The sequence below is a fragment of the Coenobita brevimanus genome, chromosome 43 (assembly GCF_032717465.1).
Source record: "Coenobita brevimanus isolate Jiangsu-jjx chromosome 43, ASM3271746v2, whole genome shotgun sequence".
NCBI classification, from domain to species: Eukaryota; Metazoa; Arthropoda; class Malacostraca; order Decapoda; family Coenobitidae; genus Coenobita; species Coenobita brevimanus.
This window is the reverse complement of record NC_136996.1, coordinates 7,029,167-7,048,521: the sequence shown is the minus strand read 5'-3', so window position 1 is coordinate 7,048,521 and position 19,355 is coordinate 7,029,167. Positions and strand designations below refer to the sequence as shown.

At 41.9% G+C, this 19,355-nt stretch overlaps 1 protein-coding gene across 1 annotated transcript in view; it reads right to left on the bottom strand.

The window, feature by feature from the left end:
- Positions 1–19,355, bottom strand: part of LOC145397798 (cytosolic Fe-S cluster assembly factor narfl) — a 50,968-nt gene that overhangs the window by 21,664 nt on the left and 9,949 nt on the right. Inside the window, exons 4-8 of the mRNA XM_080270820.1 lie at positions 19,055–19,188; positions 18,518–18,670; positions 3,976–4,112; positions 2,957–3,068; positions 1,176–1,380 (exon numbers count right to left, since the gene is read on the bottom strand). Of these exons, the coding sequence (XP_080126946.1) occupies positions 1,176–1,380; positions 2,957–3,068; positions 3,976–4,112; positions 18,518–18,670; positions 19,055–19,188 (741 nt within the window). The remainder of the gene's footprint in view (positions 1–1,175; positions 1,381–2,956; positions 3,069–3,975; positions 4,113–18,517; positions 18,671–19,054; positions 19,189–19,355) is intronic.

Genomic DNA, 19,355 nt, shown 5'->3' with positions numbered 1-19,355 from the left:
TGCTACATCATAACATCAGCATCAAAAATGATTACCATTTTCATTAATAACACTGTAAAACACACCAGAAAAATGTACTTTGGTAATTAAAAACCAGTTATGGCAAGGATTACGAATGTTAAACTCTTACACTATAAAGCCTGCCCACAGTTCTCTTACAGTATACCTATGGCAGGCCCTAGCTTTTGGGGGGCCCCCTGTGTTTAGATGCTGGAGGGGGGCCCCGCAAATAACCTAGCCCCCCGGGCCCCCAGATCTCCAGGTACGTCCCTGCTTTACAACCTGGGGATACCTTAGCTACTATGACTTCAACAGCCTGAGGACTCCTAACCTTAGTCCCAGTATGGGGTTTCTTGAACTCAAACAGCCTGAGGATACCTTGATCCCAGTATGGGGTTTCTCTAACTCCAACAGCCTGAAGACTCCTTACCTTTGTCCCAGAATATGGTTTTGTAACACCAACAGCCTGAGGAGTACTTACCTTATGCCCAGTATTGGACCTCCTTTATGCCCAACAGTTTCGAGACTCTTACCTACCATAACTCCAACAGTCTGAGGACTCCTTACATTAAGCCCAAGTATATGGCTTCTTTGTTTTCTGTGGTTAGGGGATACATTGTCTAAACTGAGTACAATCATCTTGTATCAACCAAAGTAGAACGAAAAATGTACTCCCCACCTGAAGTGGTTAAGAAGTAGGGCATCATTTTTAATTACTAATTTTAATTCACAAACATCATATACCAAAGGGTAATACACTGCATACTGACAAAAATAATGAGCCCTGTGCACATTTAAAAAACACAGTATTTACTTTCAGAACATGACTACAACACACAGTACAGCCTGTAGGAATGATAATCACAAAGTAATAACCTACACCAATCTTAACACTGCATCCTCATGAATACAACTGGGCATGGATTTCTTGTCTGCATTTGTAGTGTAATATCTGGTGCTTGCAGCATTGTAGCGTTAAATTTTGAGCCACTTTGTGGTTTATCTATGATGATTAACAGCTCAGACTAGGCAAACCTGAAACCTTGACTGTGTACTCTAAGTGCTAGATTTGAATCTTTTTCAATTCCCTGGTATGGTACCTTGTGGAATATGGCTGGCTGTGACTTAAAGTGGTTTGTATTCCACATGTACATTCATAAACTCCATAATTTTACCTGAGAATTTGCCAGTGTAATGTGTCAACATCTTGATCAAAGAGTTCCTTGGCAGCATGAATGAAGATGTTGTGAGCATAGCCACCAGAAGCTGATCCAGGATGAGACATCAGTCTTGAACCCGAACTCAGGTCACAATCTAAGGGTACTGGACTAATGGACTGAAGTACTACCTGGTCCCTCATCAGCATTTGTTCAACTTCCACTGAAAGTGTATTAATTTCATCATACATTTGTTCAACTTCCACTGAAAGTGTATTAAATTCATCATACATTTCATTCATCATCAAATCCTGTGTTGCCCCATGAGGAGTATGGGAGCCCGGGGATAGGCAAGTGGGTCCTGACATTTAAGATGAAAGCAACCAGCCTTACTCATCACCAAGTGGCACTACGAGAGCAACAAACCCCAACCACCCCTTGGATATAAACCTGCCCAGGCTCAATCCAATTGGAGTGCATTAATTGCCCAATAAACCACCATGAGCCATAATTTGGTTATATAGTTGCCACCCAGCATAGTAAATGGTTTCCTGGTGTACAAGAAACCATTTGGCTTGTCACTCAGTGTAGAGTCACCCACAGACAGAAGGAAGGGGAAAGAATGAAGGAAAGAAAGACAGAAGAGGATGGATGGAAAGGAGGAAGGAAGAGAGGAAAGGGCAGTCACACAAGAGCAGTGCTACATCCAGTGCGTGGATGGTGAGTGCCCCCACCTACCACTAATTAATTTCATTATTATCAAAAGAAATTATATGTAAAGATGGTTCTCAGTTCATGTGGCCTCTCTATGTTATTTTCATCCATATGCAGTTAGCTACCAGATCACCCAATATTGTGTACTTGCTTTAGGGGGTGATTCATATCTTCTTGAAATTATCCTGGTACTCTGCATTTATACATATAAATACTCAACGTGCTAGTTAAATGTACTGTAGACATTTCCATCACAACACATTCCAAAAACTGTGTATCCTGGCTTACACAATACAAAGGAATGAGTAGGCTGTGAGAAGAGTTAGGCATCTATTACCTAGCTATACTAAAACAGGATGTTATGCCTGAATATGCTAAGCAGGACTGAATTAAACAATTAGCCTCACCTAATAACACAGGCTAAAAAAGATTATGACAAAGTTCGGAAAATGCAGAAAGAGAATTTAAGTGGGGATCTAGCTGACTGAATGAATTTTGTATGGAGGAGCACATTACAGGGGTTTGGCACCCTTTTTTTTTTTTTTTTTTTTTTACCATGACAGCTATTGGACTAACTGTCTGATAATGATATATATATGAGCATATATATGGGCAGATATGCCTGTGAGGTGGAGTCAGAATTCTGGGGACTTGAATGGTAAGTGAATGCATGTGACACCCATTTAACTGGGCATGCTGTTAGAAAGCTCACCCTTTACCATGCTGTTGTCTTTTTCTTGCCCTCTGAACCCTGCTTCACCCCACTTTGGGTGCAAAAAAGGAGGCCAGGGTGATAACAATGGATGTATATAATTACCTATATCTTCCCATACATTCTTTTTTAGTCAATTCACTGGCAGAAACAGCTAAAATATGTCACAAATTTTTTGTACATAATATGCTACACAAACACATTCTCTTACACTCCCACTAATTCAATCACAATGATGTGATTCATTCTGGCTTAGAGTTTATGTCCTGGCTTATAACATTCAGTTTTACTCAGTGGGAAATCCCATTGCAATTTTTAAGAGTTGCAAAGCATATGAATAACATTTCACATAATATTTACACTTGTACCATACCTGATGTAATAACACAGTCGACTTCACGAGTGGAATAATGCACATTATAAAAATCATCTCGTGATGCTTCTAACTTCTTGTCAAAACAGGGCATGACTGTTACATGATATATCTGAAAATGTAAGAGCAATAAATACACAAAACAATAATATAAATCTCCCTTCATGACACTCCCAATGTACAATACATACAAAATATGGTGTACAGTACTAATGATAAGCTTGAGGAAATAATCAATAATTTTCCTATGAGTATGACTGATAAGGATGGCATTCCAAAATTTTCTCAGACTGCAGGAAACCATTTGACTTGTCACTCAGTATAGAGTCACCCATGGGCAGAAGGAAGAGAAAAGAATGGGGGAAAGAAAGACAGAAGAGCGAGTGTAAAGTAACCCGTAGGCAGAAAGACAAGGAAAGAATGAAGGAATGAAAGACAGAAGAGGGTGGAAGGAAGGATGGATGGAGGAGAGGAAAGGGCAGACACCCGTGAGCAACACTACATTGAGTGAGTGGCTGGTGAGTGCCCCCACCTACCACAAGTGTATATATGTATATATATATATATATATATATATATATATATATATATATATATCTATCTATATATATATATATATATATATATATATATATATATATATATATACATATGTATGATACATTTATATGCTGTACGGATGATCAAAAAAGTATGGCGCAGGAGGGGTATGATGATATCTGAAATGATCAACAGAGCTTGTGTATGATAGTCCTTGGAAAATTAATTGATTATCATCTGAATATGCGTCAAGTAACAATATCAACCATAAAATGTCACAATAAACCTATCTATGACATACTTATGTAAGCATGTTTGACAACTTGGGAGAAAAATCATCAAACATTTCTAGAGTCCATCATCCGTGGCATCAAATTGTTTCAGGCCAAATGTGCACCAATACTTTTTTGATTGTGGGTATATCAAAATTTCACCTGATCATACAGTCATGAAAAAGATTGCAATTAATATTTTCCTACCTTATCAGGAGTTATTCCTTTCTGTGTAGCCCATAAGTCCTTCACCAGTGCCCCCATCACTTGCTGTGGACTCCTGACAGAGCTGATGTACGGCAGGATGTAAGATCCATGAGTTTTCTCAGCATAACAAATCCACCCTGTCATAAAGGAGTATTGTAGTGCTGAATAATACAGTACAGTAAACAATTTACTGAAAGCTCATGGTTTCAGGGACTTGATGGTTTTAGAATAAATGCTTGGCCATTTCACTGAGAATGCTGGTGGTAGGTGAGGGCACCCATCATCCATTAACTTGATGTAGTACTTCCTACTTCTCTCACTGCCATCATTCTTTTTCTGTGTCTGCCCTCCTCTCTTTGTATGTTTCCCATCCATCCTACCCATTTTCTTTAATATTTTATCAACTTCAGGTGGCACTGTACTGAGTGACAAGCCTAATATTTTCCTGTACCCCAGATAACCAATTACAATGTTGGGTGGTAACCATATAGCTAAATAATGTTGTGAGATGGAGTCTACTATGGTGCCCCTGTTAACTGGGTGGAGAAACACAAATGCTATGCCCATCTAGTAACCAAACCTGCACACTCCTCCCTAAGCCCTGTTGTGGTGGAGCGCTGTCTGCCGCAAGGGAACATTTATTCACTGCACGGGTCAGCTCTGAGAGGCGACTGCTTGCTTGTGGTAGTATAAGCAGTTGTTCCCTTAGCAGTCTGGCCGAACAGCCCCAAGTCCCTAAGGAGGGCCATGGCCAAGACCGGGCTTTCCCACAGAGCTCTCAAAGGGTGTATGTTGTGTTGTTGGTGAAGGCAACTGTGTGCAATGCAGTCTTCCATAATGTGCTTAATAGTATGAGGTGCCGTGTTGCATCCTGGACATGCATCAGTGATGGAGTCATCCAGCCTCTTCTGATAACTCAAGAGGGCTGAATAATCCCACATCTCAGCCTGGCCAGGTGGACCCTGTCCTCACGAAGGAGGTAGGATTCAGAAGGGTGGATATCAAGAGGCCGTGCACGCAGCTGTGTGGCGTCTCTGAGTGACTGAATGGAGTGGCAAGTGATCTGAGCATGGATATGCTTCTGGAAGCTGGTTTGAGGTGGGCAAGGGGGAAGAGATAGTCTCTGTGCATGAAATCGTGTGCTGGGTGTTGTTTTGATCTTCCTTGGTGTGTGTGGATGTGTAGCCAAGTAATGTAGTGGACGGTGTGGGTTTGTGTGAAATGAGTGAAAGAATTATCGTGGCATAAGTCTATTGAGTGTGGTAGGGAATGTATATGGAAGAATTATTATGGAGAAAGTAAGAAAGAGATCAAAAGTCCTAGTGAGTGATGAACAGGGCAGCTTGAGAAGTAGCTGAGGATGTGTGGATCAAATATTTGCAGTATTACACATAGGCCTAGTGAAGAAGGCATGTGAGAAGGACTATAAGATGTTTAAGGCATTTATGGATCTGGAGAAAGCATATAACAAAGTAGACATAGAAGGATTATGCAAAGATTTGCACATGTACTGTGTAGATGACAAACTAATAGGTGCTGTCGAGTTTTTATGATGGTAGTGGGGCATGTGTAAGGGTAAATAGACATCCAAGTGATTGGTTCACGATCAGTGTGGGCGTGCGACAAGGTTGTGTGATCTTCCCATGGTTGTTCAATATATATATATGGATGGGGTGATGAAGGAAGTAAAAACACGAGTAATGGAGAGAGGGACGGCGTTGGTAATGAATGGTGATGGATGAAATATCTCAAATTTGTTGTATGCTGATGATGCAGTCCTATTTGCAAATATCGGACATAAGCCTGGTAGACTAATGCAGAGTTTTGAAGATGAATGTGAGTGTTGTGCTTTGAAAGTAAATGTAGAAAGAAGTAAAATGATTGTTAATGAGAGAGAAGGTGACTCCCAGTTTGATATTACAGTAAATGGAGAGAGACTGGAATTGGTGAGAGACTTCAAATACCTGGGTACAGTGACAGAAAAGAGAGGAAAATGTGCAAAAGGTGTGGAAAGTAGAGTGACACAAGGAAGGAAAGTAGCTGGTGCTATGAAGGCCTTGATAAGAAACAGAGGCTTGAGTGATGCCCATCTCTTGGATTCATTCTTGATAAATAATCCAGATCAATACAGGATAGAGGTACTGTCACCACTTGGATCCTCTGACCACAATCTCATCAAAGCCTCATTAGTTAACCCTCCCACACACCCCCGTTCTGAACTTGTCAGGGTGACCCGATGGCACTTTGATAGGGCAGACTGGGATGGATTTAGAAATTATATTGCTGATGTTCCATGGCAGTCTTTCTTCTCTAGTGATCCCAATTCTACCCAGTCCCACATTTGCGACTTAATACTAGCTGGTATGGATTTATTCATACCAAGTCAACAGTTCACTAAAAGATCTATCTATCTATTGCCAGACGCCTCAATCCCGTTTGGGGTGGCCACAAACAAATCGCCTCCAAGTCACCCTGTCCCCCGCCATTTCACTGCCCTGCTCCCAACTCACACCCCCCTCTCTCATATACCTCTCCACCCCATCCCTCCATCTCATCCTCGGCCTCCTCCTCCCTCTTCCCCCCTCCACCTCACTCACATACACTCTCTTTGTCAGTCTTTCACCCTCCATCCTCTCCACATGGCCAAACCACCTCAGTGTGTTCCTCATAACACTCCCTATCACATCCACATCAACACCACAACGTTCCTTTATATCCTCATTCGTCAGCCTATCTCTCCATGTGACTCCACAGGCTCCTCTTAGATAACTCATTTCCACTGCTCTCACTCTTGACTTGTGTCCTTCCAACAACGTCCAGGCTTCACTTCCATACGTTAGAGTTGGTTTCACAATACTGTCATGTAGTAACTTTTTCACTTCCATGCTCACTTCCCTGTTTCTTATTACTGCTTTCAAAGAACCAGCAACCTTTCTTCCCTGCTGTACCCTTTCAAGCACTTCACCCTCCAAACCTCCATCCTTACTGATCACACTACCCAAGTACTTAAACGTACTCACATTTTCAAATTCCTCACCATCCAACCTCGCTGTACATTCACTGACTTCACCCCTCTCAAAGACCATCACTTTACTCTTCCCTACATTCACCTTCAGATTCCGTTTCTTACACACTCTCCCAAACTCATCCACCAAGCCTTGCAGCTCCCCTTTGTCTTCACTCAACAACACAGTATCATCTGCAAACAACAGTACAGGGAGTTTCCAAACACTATCCTCTCTCACCAGGGCCACTCCAACATCCACTACCCACTACCCTACCTTGTAACTCTCCAAAATGGTTTGATGGCAACTGTGCCAGAGCAACAGCCCAAAAGTCATTAGCATATAACTCTTACTTAAAATAAAAAACATCTGAATCACTCTACCAATTTAAAATTGCTAGAAATCATGCAAAAGCTGTATTAAATCTATCTAAATCAAACTTTCTTCAAAAGCAAGCATCAAAACTACTTAACGACCCTAATGACAATAGAATATTCTGGTCAACTCTTAATTCTTTCAATAATAACTTTAACAAGTCATCTTCCATTCCCCCACTAAAATCTTCAGATGGCAACATTACAAATGACCCACGTGGGAAAGCAGATATCTTTGCCAGTACCTTTGCCAGAAACACTACCATAGACGATACCAGCCAGAATGTCCCTATACTGGAACTTGATTCTCCTGAAATAGCCCCACTTAAAATATAGACAAGATACGTAAAATCCATCCTAGACAATTTACCTACCAACAAAGCTCCAGGCCCAGATGGAATTCCGCCAATTGTTTTGAAAAAGTGTTCCCCTGAACTTGCCTCTGTCCTAGCTAAATTATTCAGACTATGCATACATACTTCTTTATTCCCGAATTCATGGAAAGAAGCCAATATCCACCCAGTTCCGAAGAAAGGAAGTTCGTCTGACCCCTCCAATTACAGACCAATAGCTGTCACATCTTCTCTTGGTAAGGTATTTCAAACTTTAATTAATAAGCACATTGTTAAACATCTTGAATCCAACAACTTAATTAGTAATAGACAATAAGGTTTTTGCCACAAAAGATACACCATTGACATACTCAATCTCTTAACTCATACCATCCATCAATCAATTGATCTTTTTGGAGAAACTCATGCAGTAGCTCTTGATATCTCTAAAGCTTTCGACAAAGTATGGCACCGTTCCCTGCTGTCCAAACTCCCTTGCTATGGACTAATGTCGTTTGTTCCTTTGATTTCTTCATATCTTAGTGACAGGAAAATAAGAGTAAAAGTAGATGATGTATATTTCAATTTCCACTCAATTAACGCCGGCGTGCCGCAGGGATCAGTCCTGGCGCTAACCCTATTTTTTTTTTTTTTTTTACATGTCCAACTCTGGGCAAAGGCTAAGGGTCTATTTCTTGGGGGCAGTGGCCTATCCCAAGGCCCAGTAGTCCTCCTACACCTCCACATGTCACCACTTCGGCGCTAACACCCACCGTCCATATTGAATACATGCTAGGGCTGTCTCATACAGGGCTGGTGTACTGGTATTAGCGGGGATACTTTTAACCCGCCCCGTCCCGGCCACTTTTCGACCACTGGTACCCCCCAATCCCGGGGCATTTTTCGACCCTTTTTTTTTTTTGCTTAAACTTTCGCTTTTGGTCAGAAACAATGGCCGGTGGCAAAGAAAGTGGTCCCCGGGGTCCCTAATTAGCTTAACCAGGTATGCCTTGGTCCCACCTGGCCCCGTGTTCTCCCTAGGCGGTGTGAGCCTTAAACGTTTTCTATGGTATTATAAGTTTGGGAAACCAATGAAAGTAAGTAGAAATGAATTTATTACAAACATAAAAACATGTGATAAAAGAGTATATTGGATTTTATACAAAAATAAAGCAGAAATAAGCATTGTACCATCGTGCGAAACGAGCAAAATCGGCCAACTTGGTCACGATGAATCGCTAACATTCTAAAATCATGATACATATAATTTTTTTTACTTACATAATACTTCTACAATAACATTATACCATTTTACATTTTATTGAACTGTTTTTACGTATTCACAGGCCTTTTGATAACATTTAGCGTAATGTTAGCGCTTATTTACGTAGTGAGTGAACTCGCTGTGACTGTTGTTTCAACTCGTATTGTGCTTTTTCTACTTACATAATACTTTTCTAATATTATTATACACTTTTCAACTTTATAGAACTGTTTTGAGATTATTTCAGGCCTTACGTAAATATATAGCGTAATAATAGCGCATAATAACACACACGGTGAAGTCGCTATGACAACTAATTCAACTTACAACCTATTTTTGTACTTATATAATAATTCTACACTAACATTGCACATGTAAACACTTGATATAATTGATATCACATCATTTCTGAACGTACGATGGAACTTAGCGTCATATTTGCGCGTACTTACACAGGGAGTGTTATCGCGATATCATTTGTTTCATCTTACACTAGTAATCAACTTATAAAATACCTTACTACTAACATTACAACATCTTCCACTGTATATAATTCCTATCACATACTTACTGACCAGAATGTGGGTGTACTCGTGACATCAATTATGACAACTTACAGTAATGTTCAACTTATACGTTTTATTCATGCTAACATTACACCCGTTTCCACTTTATTTCCTTGCTATCACATATTTACTGACCAGATTTACACAGTGGGTGTAGTTTTGATAACAATTCTTTCCACTTACACTAATTCTCATCTTATACATTACTTTTCTGAAAAAATAACACCCGTTTCAACTTTATATTTGACTTAGCACCTACTGACTGGCCTTACCATTATCATGAGCGTCATTTCGCCTTCCCACACAGTTTCAGAAGTGTAGGAAATTATGATATTCCTTGAAACAAGGCTGAAGGCACAACGCAACATTGCACACGACACACTCGTATCTTGTGTCTTTTCTCTGCGTGGATGGTCTGACTGTCGAGTGCTTACATACATGGCAGCGACGCTGGGGTTTACGACGGTTTGGTTCGGAAGGGATTGCGCTGGGGTAGTGGCGGCCTGCAAGACGTAGGGGAGTCTGAGCAGCACGGGGGGCGCGGGGGAGGTGTGGGGGTCTGTCCTGGGCATGCTGGGCGATTATTTCACGTGCCAGCTCCCTCACAAACCCCTCAAAGGTCTCGGATACTCCGGTGGTCATTGCGTGCAGGTAGTGGGCGTTCAGGACCGTGATGTCGAGCAAGTGGAAAAAGAGTTTCTTGTACCACTTCATCGTGGTCCTGGCACAGTCAACACTTGAAATCATCGAGTCTGACTGATCAACTTGCCTCATGTTCAGATTATAGGCAAGTACAGACTCTGGTTTCCATACGTTGCGCCTCCTCTCGCTACGGTGATCCACGGAGTCTGTGCGGAGCATCAGGGGGCTGTGAACAGTTGATAGGAGGGAAACTTCCCTGTTGTGGTTCCACAGGGTTGCAAGGATGTTATTGGCCTGGAAGAAAACCACCTCATTCTTGTCAAGTTTCCTCCCTATCTTGACCATATGGCGACGGTTTCTCTTGACTGTACCACAGACTCCGGTGTCGTGTTGGTGGAGGAACCTAGCGAGAAGAGGGCTAGTGTACCAGTTGTCCAGGTACAACACATGACCACGATGAAGGTACTCTTCTATCATTGTCTTCACCACGGCCCCAGAGAGTCCTATACTCCGATCTTCTATTATATCTGTCTGTGCGCCCGTGTACAAGACTATGTCTTGCACATAACCAGTCTTACAGTCACACATAACAAAGATCTTGAACCCGAAACGGTGTCTCTTGCTGGGTATGTACTGCCTAAAGGAAATATTGCCTCTCCACAACACAAGACTCTCGTCTATGACGAGGTCTCTGTAGGGATAAAATGAGGAGCGGAACATTTCCCGTAAATGATCAAATACCAGCCTAATTCTCCTCATTTTATCGGTGTTATTTGCATTGGCTGGATCATCTGCATCAAAAAGTGGAGGCGGCCGAGAATAAACTGAAATCTGTTACAACCCATCACCTTTCCAAAGAAAGGTGTGAGGATGATTGGGTCCGTTGTCCAGTAGGCAGGAATTTGATTTTTCCTCACCACACCCATCAAGATTACCAGGGCAAAAAATAGGAACATCTCTGAAATAGTCACGGGATAGTCATACTGTTCTGCATGCTTGCTTGTGGTTCCTAAGCGTTCACTTTCAAGGCGCTGGGATTGTGAAAAAATATTTGTTTGTTCTACTATGCGCCCAACAAACGCCTCACCAAAGAACAAGTTGAAAAAATCTAACCATGACGACCCAGCATTTACACCTGGAGCCGTGCAACCTGACCGCCACTCCTCAGTGAAAGGGTGAATGATGGGAGTAAAATTACTCCCATCCTCCCAGTTCCACGTGACACCACCGTCTCCAGCCACGTCACCATCGTCCCCTTCGTCAGGGTGGGGAGGTGAGGGTGGTGGGGGAGGTTGGGGAGGAGGAGAGCGGCGCCTCTCATCACTCGCACTTCTCTTCCCTCTCCCTTTTCCTTTACCCTTTCCCTTCCCTTTCTTTCCTTTCCCCACATCCTGGGGCTGTGGGGAGAAAGTTTGTGAATATTCAGGGGTGAAAGAAGTGCTGGGGAGTGACTCAACCTCCTCTCCCCTAGGCCTACGAGCACCATGTGCTCGTGCTGCCTCCTTCACACCACTGGCCCCTTCACCCCGCACTACCCCCACACCACTCTCACTTTCACCCCGCGCTGCCGCCACAACACTTTCCCTTTCTCCCAGCAATCCCACCACACCACTTGCCACTTCCCCAGACAAAGTACTTTGACCATACCTTAGGTGTCGTCTCGCCCCACCTTCTGATCCACGTGGTGATATTTTCTCCTTTCCCAACCACGCGGCGATATCACGTCCTAGGCCTCTGTCATCCTCATCGTCCTCATCCTCGTCCTGATCAGAATCGTGATGGAGAGATAGCTGTGCACGTGGTTGGGGAGCAGGCTGGCCTTCCCTTGCCTTACGGTATGTCACATACCGCGTTTTTCGGGGCAAAGGGACCTCCTCATCACTGTTACTTATTTCTTCCTCTGGCTGGATGTAATCGCGATCCACCACATCATCATCGAGTGGAGAATCACTGTCTCCAGTGAAGGCTTCCAAGACGGATGCGATTTCCTCGTCTGAGAGACCTTTCCGCGCCATGTCTGACCTGGGTCACTGCTGGCAGGTGAGTGACCGAGACAAGGGCGAGCGCGAGTCACGCGGGGTCTAGGACGCTGCCCGCCTGGCGGCAGGTAGGGGAGGCTTGGGTACCCGGGCGAAACGAAAATCTCCCGCGAATTTTGAAAATTGTGGAAATTATGAACCTTGCAATTGCAGGACATTGAAGTACGTCCTCGGGATTAGCTGTGACAAAACGTGAGGTCGTGGAAGTACGTCCTCGGGACGGCGCGGGTTAAGACATGTCAGCGGGTCATCTGGTAGATCAGGAAAGTCTGCTTTTTTAAGAAATTCAAATCCTTAAACTGTTCCCCGCCCCAGCCGGGATTCGATCCTGGGTCCGTTAGGACTGCAGACCGCCTCTCTACCGATTCGTATCTGCCACCCACAATCCCATTCACTCATATCCAGATGACTCAACATTACATAGTTCATTCACATTCAGACATCCATTTACAAAGTCTACCTCTCAACTCAGTACAGCCACCTCCATAAATCAAGATCTATCTACAATCAGTGAATGGGGACAAAACAACCTTGTCTCTTTTAACCCCTTAACCACGGGGCGTCACTTTTGTGATGCTTGGGAGCAAGGGATCATACCGCGGGGCGTCATTTTTGTGATTCTGTGTTATTTTGAATTCGCCCGGGCTTTCAAGTGGTGGCTTGTATCATCTATCAGTACTGCCAATGTCCAACACTAGTCAGCACTCCTAATCTCTTCTGTACTCCCATCCATTGTTGACAATTTAGCCATTTCTCCCCATTCTTGACTCCCCTCCCTACCTCCCCTCCATTACCCTATCCTCTCGCCAGCCCGGCCGTGCTACGATAAGTAAATCTTCCCTGGAATTTTTCACTGATTTCATCCATTGAAATAAGCCCTATGCCCTATTCTTATACCAAATAATATGTACAAGCAAGGAAAAAGGTAAGTGAGAGTGCCATACACCTAGAATTGGCTAATTATCACCTGACAACACCTCACGTGCACTCGTTTGTTAATTTTCACTGTTTATTTCCCCTTGAAATATGCTGTATAATCTATTTTCGTAATAAAAACATATATAAGAAAGGAAGAGAGAAGCCTAAGTGATATTTACGTTCATCTGGAACTACCTAATTATTGCAGGCCACCACACTGTATTCTAAGCTAAGTAAATCTTCCCTGGAATTTTCCACTGATTTCATCCATTGAAATAAGCTCTATGTCCTATTCTTATACCAAATAATATATACAAAAAAGAAATAAGGTAAGTGATAGTGCCATACACCTGGAATTGGCTAATTATCACCTGACAACACCTCACGTGCACTCGTTCACTAATTTTCGCTGTTTATTTCCCCTTGAAATATACCGTATAATTTATTTTCGTAATAAATATACATATAAGGAGGGAAGGGAGAAGCCTAAGTGATATTTACATTCACCTGGAACTACCTAATTTATTATGTATTGTCTTGGTTTCCTGCCAATCATTTCATTGCTATATATTAGCTGGTCTCACAAGGCTGAAGTTGGCAGTATTGCACTCACCCTAGCCAGGCGGCAGGAGGCCACCGCTATCAGTTCACTGTCGTCTTTCAAGGTGAAAGTACGTCTGATTCGCTCCTGCTAACTTCCGCTGCTTTTTAGCCCCATGCAAAGGGCCCTGTGACCTTTACCCCCTACTAAACTTCGTGTGGAAAGAGGTAAAGGGCTGACAATTGATAAAGAGTGACTACGATCTTTCTACTGAGTAAAACAGTGCAAGTGGAATTGTAAATAATGTGTAAACAGCAAGTGAAAGCAATGAATGTAAATATAAGTGAACAGTGGAAAATAGTTTTATAAGTTACTTCAAGTGACAGTGCATAACAGTGTAAATAAAATAGAAATGTAAATACTGTAATGTAAATAAAATACAGAACGTAAATAGAAATGTAAATGAGTAGTATTATAAGAATACGAGTATATATACTCCGAGTAATGAAAGTGAAAGTTTCACTCTAGCATGTATGAATTCTATGAGTTATGAGAGTGAAGGTGAAAGTGACATTCACTCTCAATGCTAGTATACAGGACGAGAAAGTGAATGCTACGTATTTTACTGAAAGAAATTGAATGCCTACAGTGACAATAAACTACTATTACTGAAGGAAACTTAAGGATAAAGACTGTAGATAAATATAAGTGTTATATAGTAATAGAAATATAAACTGTGAGTGTTTTTATGAATAATAAATGACAGAACACCAGCGGCGAACTAGCGCAAGTGAGAAGGTCATATGCCCTTGTAATTTTCATTGCTTTCACAGTGTTTTTTTTTTTTTGGAGTATGGATTCCAAACTACTGTATTTGAAAATCATAGAATAGTGCTTCTAGTGATAATGTCAGGTTGTGGTAATCATATTACGGGTTGTTGGGAAGTGTAAAGTGGAGACTTCGTTACCCAACTTCAGAGGTCTCCACAAGTCCTACGATACTCGAAGAAGGCTCAACAAACACCCCAGGAGAAAGCTGAAGGTATGTGCCATAAGCATATGTGATTCTAATATTCTAGGACTAATAACTGATTTTTGGCAAATATTTTTAGAGAGTGTCAGAGCACGAATATGCCCGTGGGAGCCACAAGAAAAAGCAAAACAAGCCCGCGGTTAAAGAGTTAATGCTACTAAAACTAAATATATACAGTTTACTAATAGACAGATATTGCCAGATTCATACATTATCTTCAGTGCTACTAATATTCCCATCTCCAAAAGTATTGAAATTCTTGGCGTCTCGCTTAACAGTGCCCTCAGCTGGACCTCTCATGTCAGATCACTTGCTAAAACCGCCTCAAAGAAACTTGGATTGTTGTACAGAGTCCGTAACTTCTTCGCTGATAAGCAGTTAGCTATTATTTATAAGAGTCATGTGCGCTCTCAGCTTGAATACTGCTCACCCTTGTGGAATGGTTGTGGAGAGGTTGCATTAAGACAACTAGACAAAATTCAGAACAAAGCTGTTAGAATCATTAACAACCCTGCCATTACATATAAAATACCTCCCCTGCAAGTAAGAAGGAATGTTGCCTCCCTTGCAGTATTTTACAGATACTGTTTTGGCAAATGCTCAGACGAAGTTGCGTCCATGGTGCCACCTCTCCGTGCCTTCCCTCATGCTACACGGGCATCTGATAGTGCTCATGACTGGAATGTCACTCAGCCATATTGCAGAACTTCTGCCTATCAGAATTTTTTCATTCCCTGAACTGCATCTCTCTGGAACTTGCTTCCCCAGAGTTGTTTCCCTCCAAATTTCAACCCACAACTGTTCAAGTCTAACTGTTACAGATATTTTATGAACAAAGGACACAAGTAATCTGGTGTATGGATTTTTTTTTTTTTTTTACTCATTTGTTTTTCCTTCCTCCATTCTGTTTAAAAAAAAAAAAAAAAAAAAAAAAAAAAAAAAAAAGCTGCATGAGGCTTACATGAAGGAGCGTTAATGCCAACTTTAACCTATGGATGTGAGACTATGGTTTGGCATGAAAATGACAAGTCAAGAGTAAGAGCAGTGGAGATGGGACTGCTGAGGAACGTATGTGGAGTCTAGAGAGTGGATAGGATACAGAATAATGTGATTTGTTTAAGATGCGGAGACAAGAAGTCTGTGGACACCAGAATCGAAGAGAGTGTACTGAGATGGTTTGGTCATGTGGAGAGAATGGATGACAATAGAGTGGTGATAATGGTATATCTGAGTGCATCTGAAGAAGGAAGGAGACAAGACAGGTCAAGAAGAAGGTGGAGGGATATGGTGGATGAATGTGTAAGGAAGAGAGGTATGGAAGTTGGTGAGACTAAGGGACTGACAAGAGACCGAGCTGGTTGGATGAATTTTATGCAAAGAAGTGCACAACCAAGGATTTGGCATTCCTTTTTAATGTGACGGCATTCAGATTGACTCTATCAGATAGGTATGTGTGATGCTACAGAAAATGGTGCAATTTTTTTGGCCTATCTGATGGAGCCAGGATTCCATGGGCTTAAACGATGAGTGAATGGAAGTGTGGTCCATTGAAAGGGGCAAACTTATGCTGTCTGGAAGTTGCTAATCCTCATCCTGCCCTAGGGTCGGAAGGGAGGTCTGGACGATGATGATGATCATCATCATGATCATGATGACATGTGAGGATGAAAAGAACTAGTGATTAATGTAAAATACTTTGCATGAGTGAGACATAGATATTATATGTTGTCATGGTTGTTTCGTGTTTACAATAACTGTGTGCTGATTTTCTGAACAGTGAAATGGAGAGTTACAAGATAAGAGTTCTGTGGATATCTGTACTGCATATTGTACTACAATGCATGTGGGTGAATGAAGACAGGAGAGTATTCTTCCTTCCAGCCATGTGGCATTTCTTAAAATAAGAACTTTGCCTGTGCAAAAACAGTTCAACTCATGCTTAATAATTTATGGATAAAATAAAATTTTCAAGGGGCTGATATACTGTACAACATCATTATCATTATCATCATCATCATCATCATCATCATCATCTCTGACACCATGCTCCCTCCTAGAAACCCTTGACAAGGGGAGACTATAATAAAACCAAATTCAGGCATCACTGGATGATGGAATGTCATGCTGCCCTACTTCAATTATGACTTTCAATTTATGTACTTTACACAAATGAGGATGTGAACGAGCATTGTGGTGTGCATGTGGATGTGACAGAAAGCATTTGCAGCATTACACTGAGGTGGTTTGGCTATGTGGTGAGGATGGAGAGAGAGAGACTAATGAGGAGAGTGTATGTGAGTGAGGTGGAGAGGGAGGGGGAGGCTGAGGATGAGCTGGCAGGATGGATTGGAGAGGTATGTGAGAGAGGGGGATGTGAGCTGGGAGCAGGGCAGTGAAATGGTGGGGGACAGGACGACTTGGATGCGATTGGTTTGCGGCCACCCCTTACGAGACTAAGGTGTCTGGCGACAGATTGATTGATAACGACATTTTGACCGACAATGGGTCAAAAGTTCTTAGATGACTAACTTTAAATTAAAGCACTTTGGGTCCTCAGGTGGTGTTAATAAATGATGCTATTAGGTTGGCACCCTACACAATGCCATGCTGAAAGGGTACTGGAAATCAACGTAAAGGCCTATTAGTGTTTGGTCACCCAACAAAAGTCATCATTTTATCTGTATACTGTACTACTACCAAAAAGTACCCTACACACCTTGTCACATACAAATGCTTTAAAATCTATTAGACACAAACAAATCAAAAGAGTCTGATTCACAAACACAGACACAAACACACACACACACACACACACAGGAACCAACTACACATAACTGGAGTGGCATCCTGTACAACTTATAAAACTACAGCACCCTGTTCATTACTTACCAAACACAATAATTACTGGTAAACAGTATTCCTTACCTTCACAATTTTTATACCTTTCCTACATTCAGTAGGCTTATGCCACGGTAATGCATGCATTCACTTGGATCAAACCTTACTTTTTTTGTTTCATTTATAAAGACTCCAACATGATCGTATGGATCGGCCTTGGACACCTAACGGCACCTCTCCATGCTACTCAATCTCTAGCAGCATCCCTATTCAGCCCCTTATCCCTGAGTTCACACTCAATGACCTCATCCCTGGTCTTTTTTGGTCTGCCTCTAGCAACCAAACCTCCAACGTCCACACTTCTCACTTTCTGCACCCAATGATCATCCATCATCCTCTCCCCATGCCCAAACCATCTCAATCTTCCCTTCCTTATCAACACCAACATATTCCAGTTCCATCCTTCCTCTCACCTCTCTCATAGCAAAGCTAGCCCCGCCAGTCTCCGCATTCAAGGATACACTGCTCATCCACCTAATCATTGTCATTTCTGTATGTTTGAGCCTACGAATATCTTCTTCCTTTACTGCCCAGGTCTCACTACCATACAACATTACACTCCTAACACATGCCACATACAGAGATACGTTAGCATGGAGAGACAGCCCCCTCAACGTCAGGAATGGCAACAGCTCCCTGAACTTCTTTATAAAGGCATAATCACTGTCTTTTCTCACTCCACAGGAACAAGCCCACTCATCCAAGCTTTCTGGCTTATTTCCAACAGAAGTCTCATTCCATTCTTTCCACTTCATTCTACCACCTTTACATATACCTTGACTACACCAGCATAAATAGCAGTTACTCCTACACAGGCTGGATTTACATAATGCAACATTTATGACAGACATGTTTTGCATGAAGGTTCAAGAACTGCACTGCCACAAACACTGTCCCTAATGTACGATGCAAAGAAAACAGTTGTCATACCTGGGCAAGCCGAGGCCAGCATTGGCAAGACATGTGAGTTGGAATCCTTTCCCCTGTATCTTCTAATAAACTCTTTTTGAGATTCCAGTAAACTCAGACTCCTGGCAAAGTTGGTATCAAAGACATAATGGACTCCTTTACTCTTGAAATATCCTGAAATAAAAATGAACTTAAGAACATTAAAATGCAAAATCACTTGGAAATTTGCCTATAATGCCAAAGATTATGTGTTCTCTTAATTTTGCCACAATATTTCTCATGGAATAACCCTACAGCCTGGGGAACTTTCCCCTAAGGTAAATATAATCATCTTGCATTTGTCAAAAACTAAACAGCTAGCTAAATAAATAAAATAAAATCCTTAAACTGCAAACATTATTGATACTGTTTCTAAACCCTGCAGCCTAAGAAGGTCTTTCCCTTAGCTGGATATAATTACTTACTGCTAGCCTGAACAAAATTAAAAAGATGTTTCCAGCTAAAGGGGTTAAATGACTGGACTAAAATGGAATGCCAGGTACAAAATTAACAATATACCTGCCAACTTTTGTGCACAGTTGTCAGCACTCAGGGAAAATTTGGCTCCAATGGACAATACTACTTGCGGTGATAATGATACAACCACCGTAAGTTTTTCTTGGTGGTCCCTACTGCTGTTTTCTTCAAGAACTCTGAAAAATACAGTTATTTTATTACTACAAACTGTACTGAATTTACCTCACTACACTGAATTTCCTGGTGGATGAATCTGACACCCACTTAACTTCCTGATGACATTCTTCAAGCCACTACAGCCTCTACCTAAATTATATTGCATTTAAGAAGGAAGCTGTGGTAG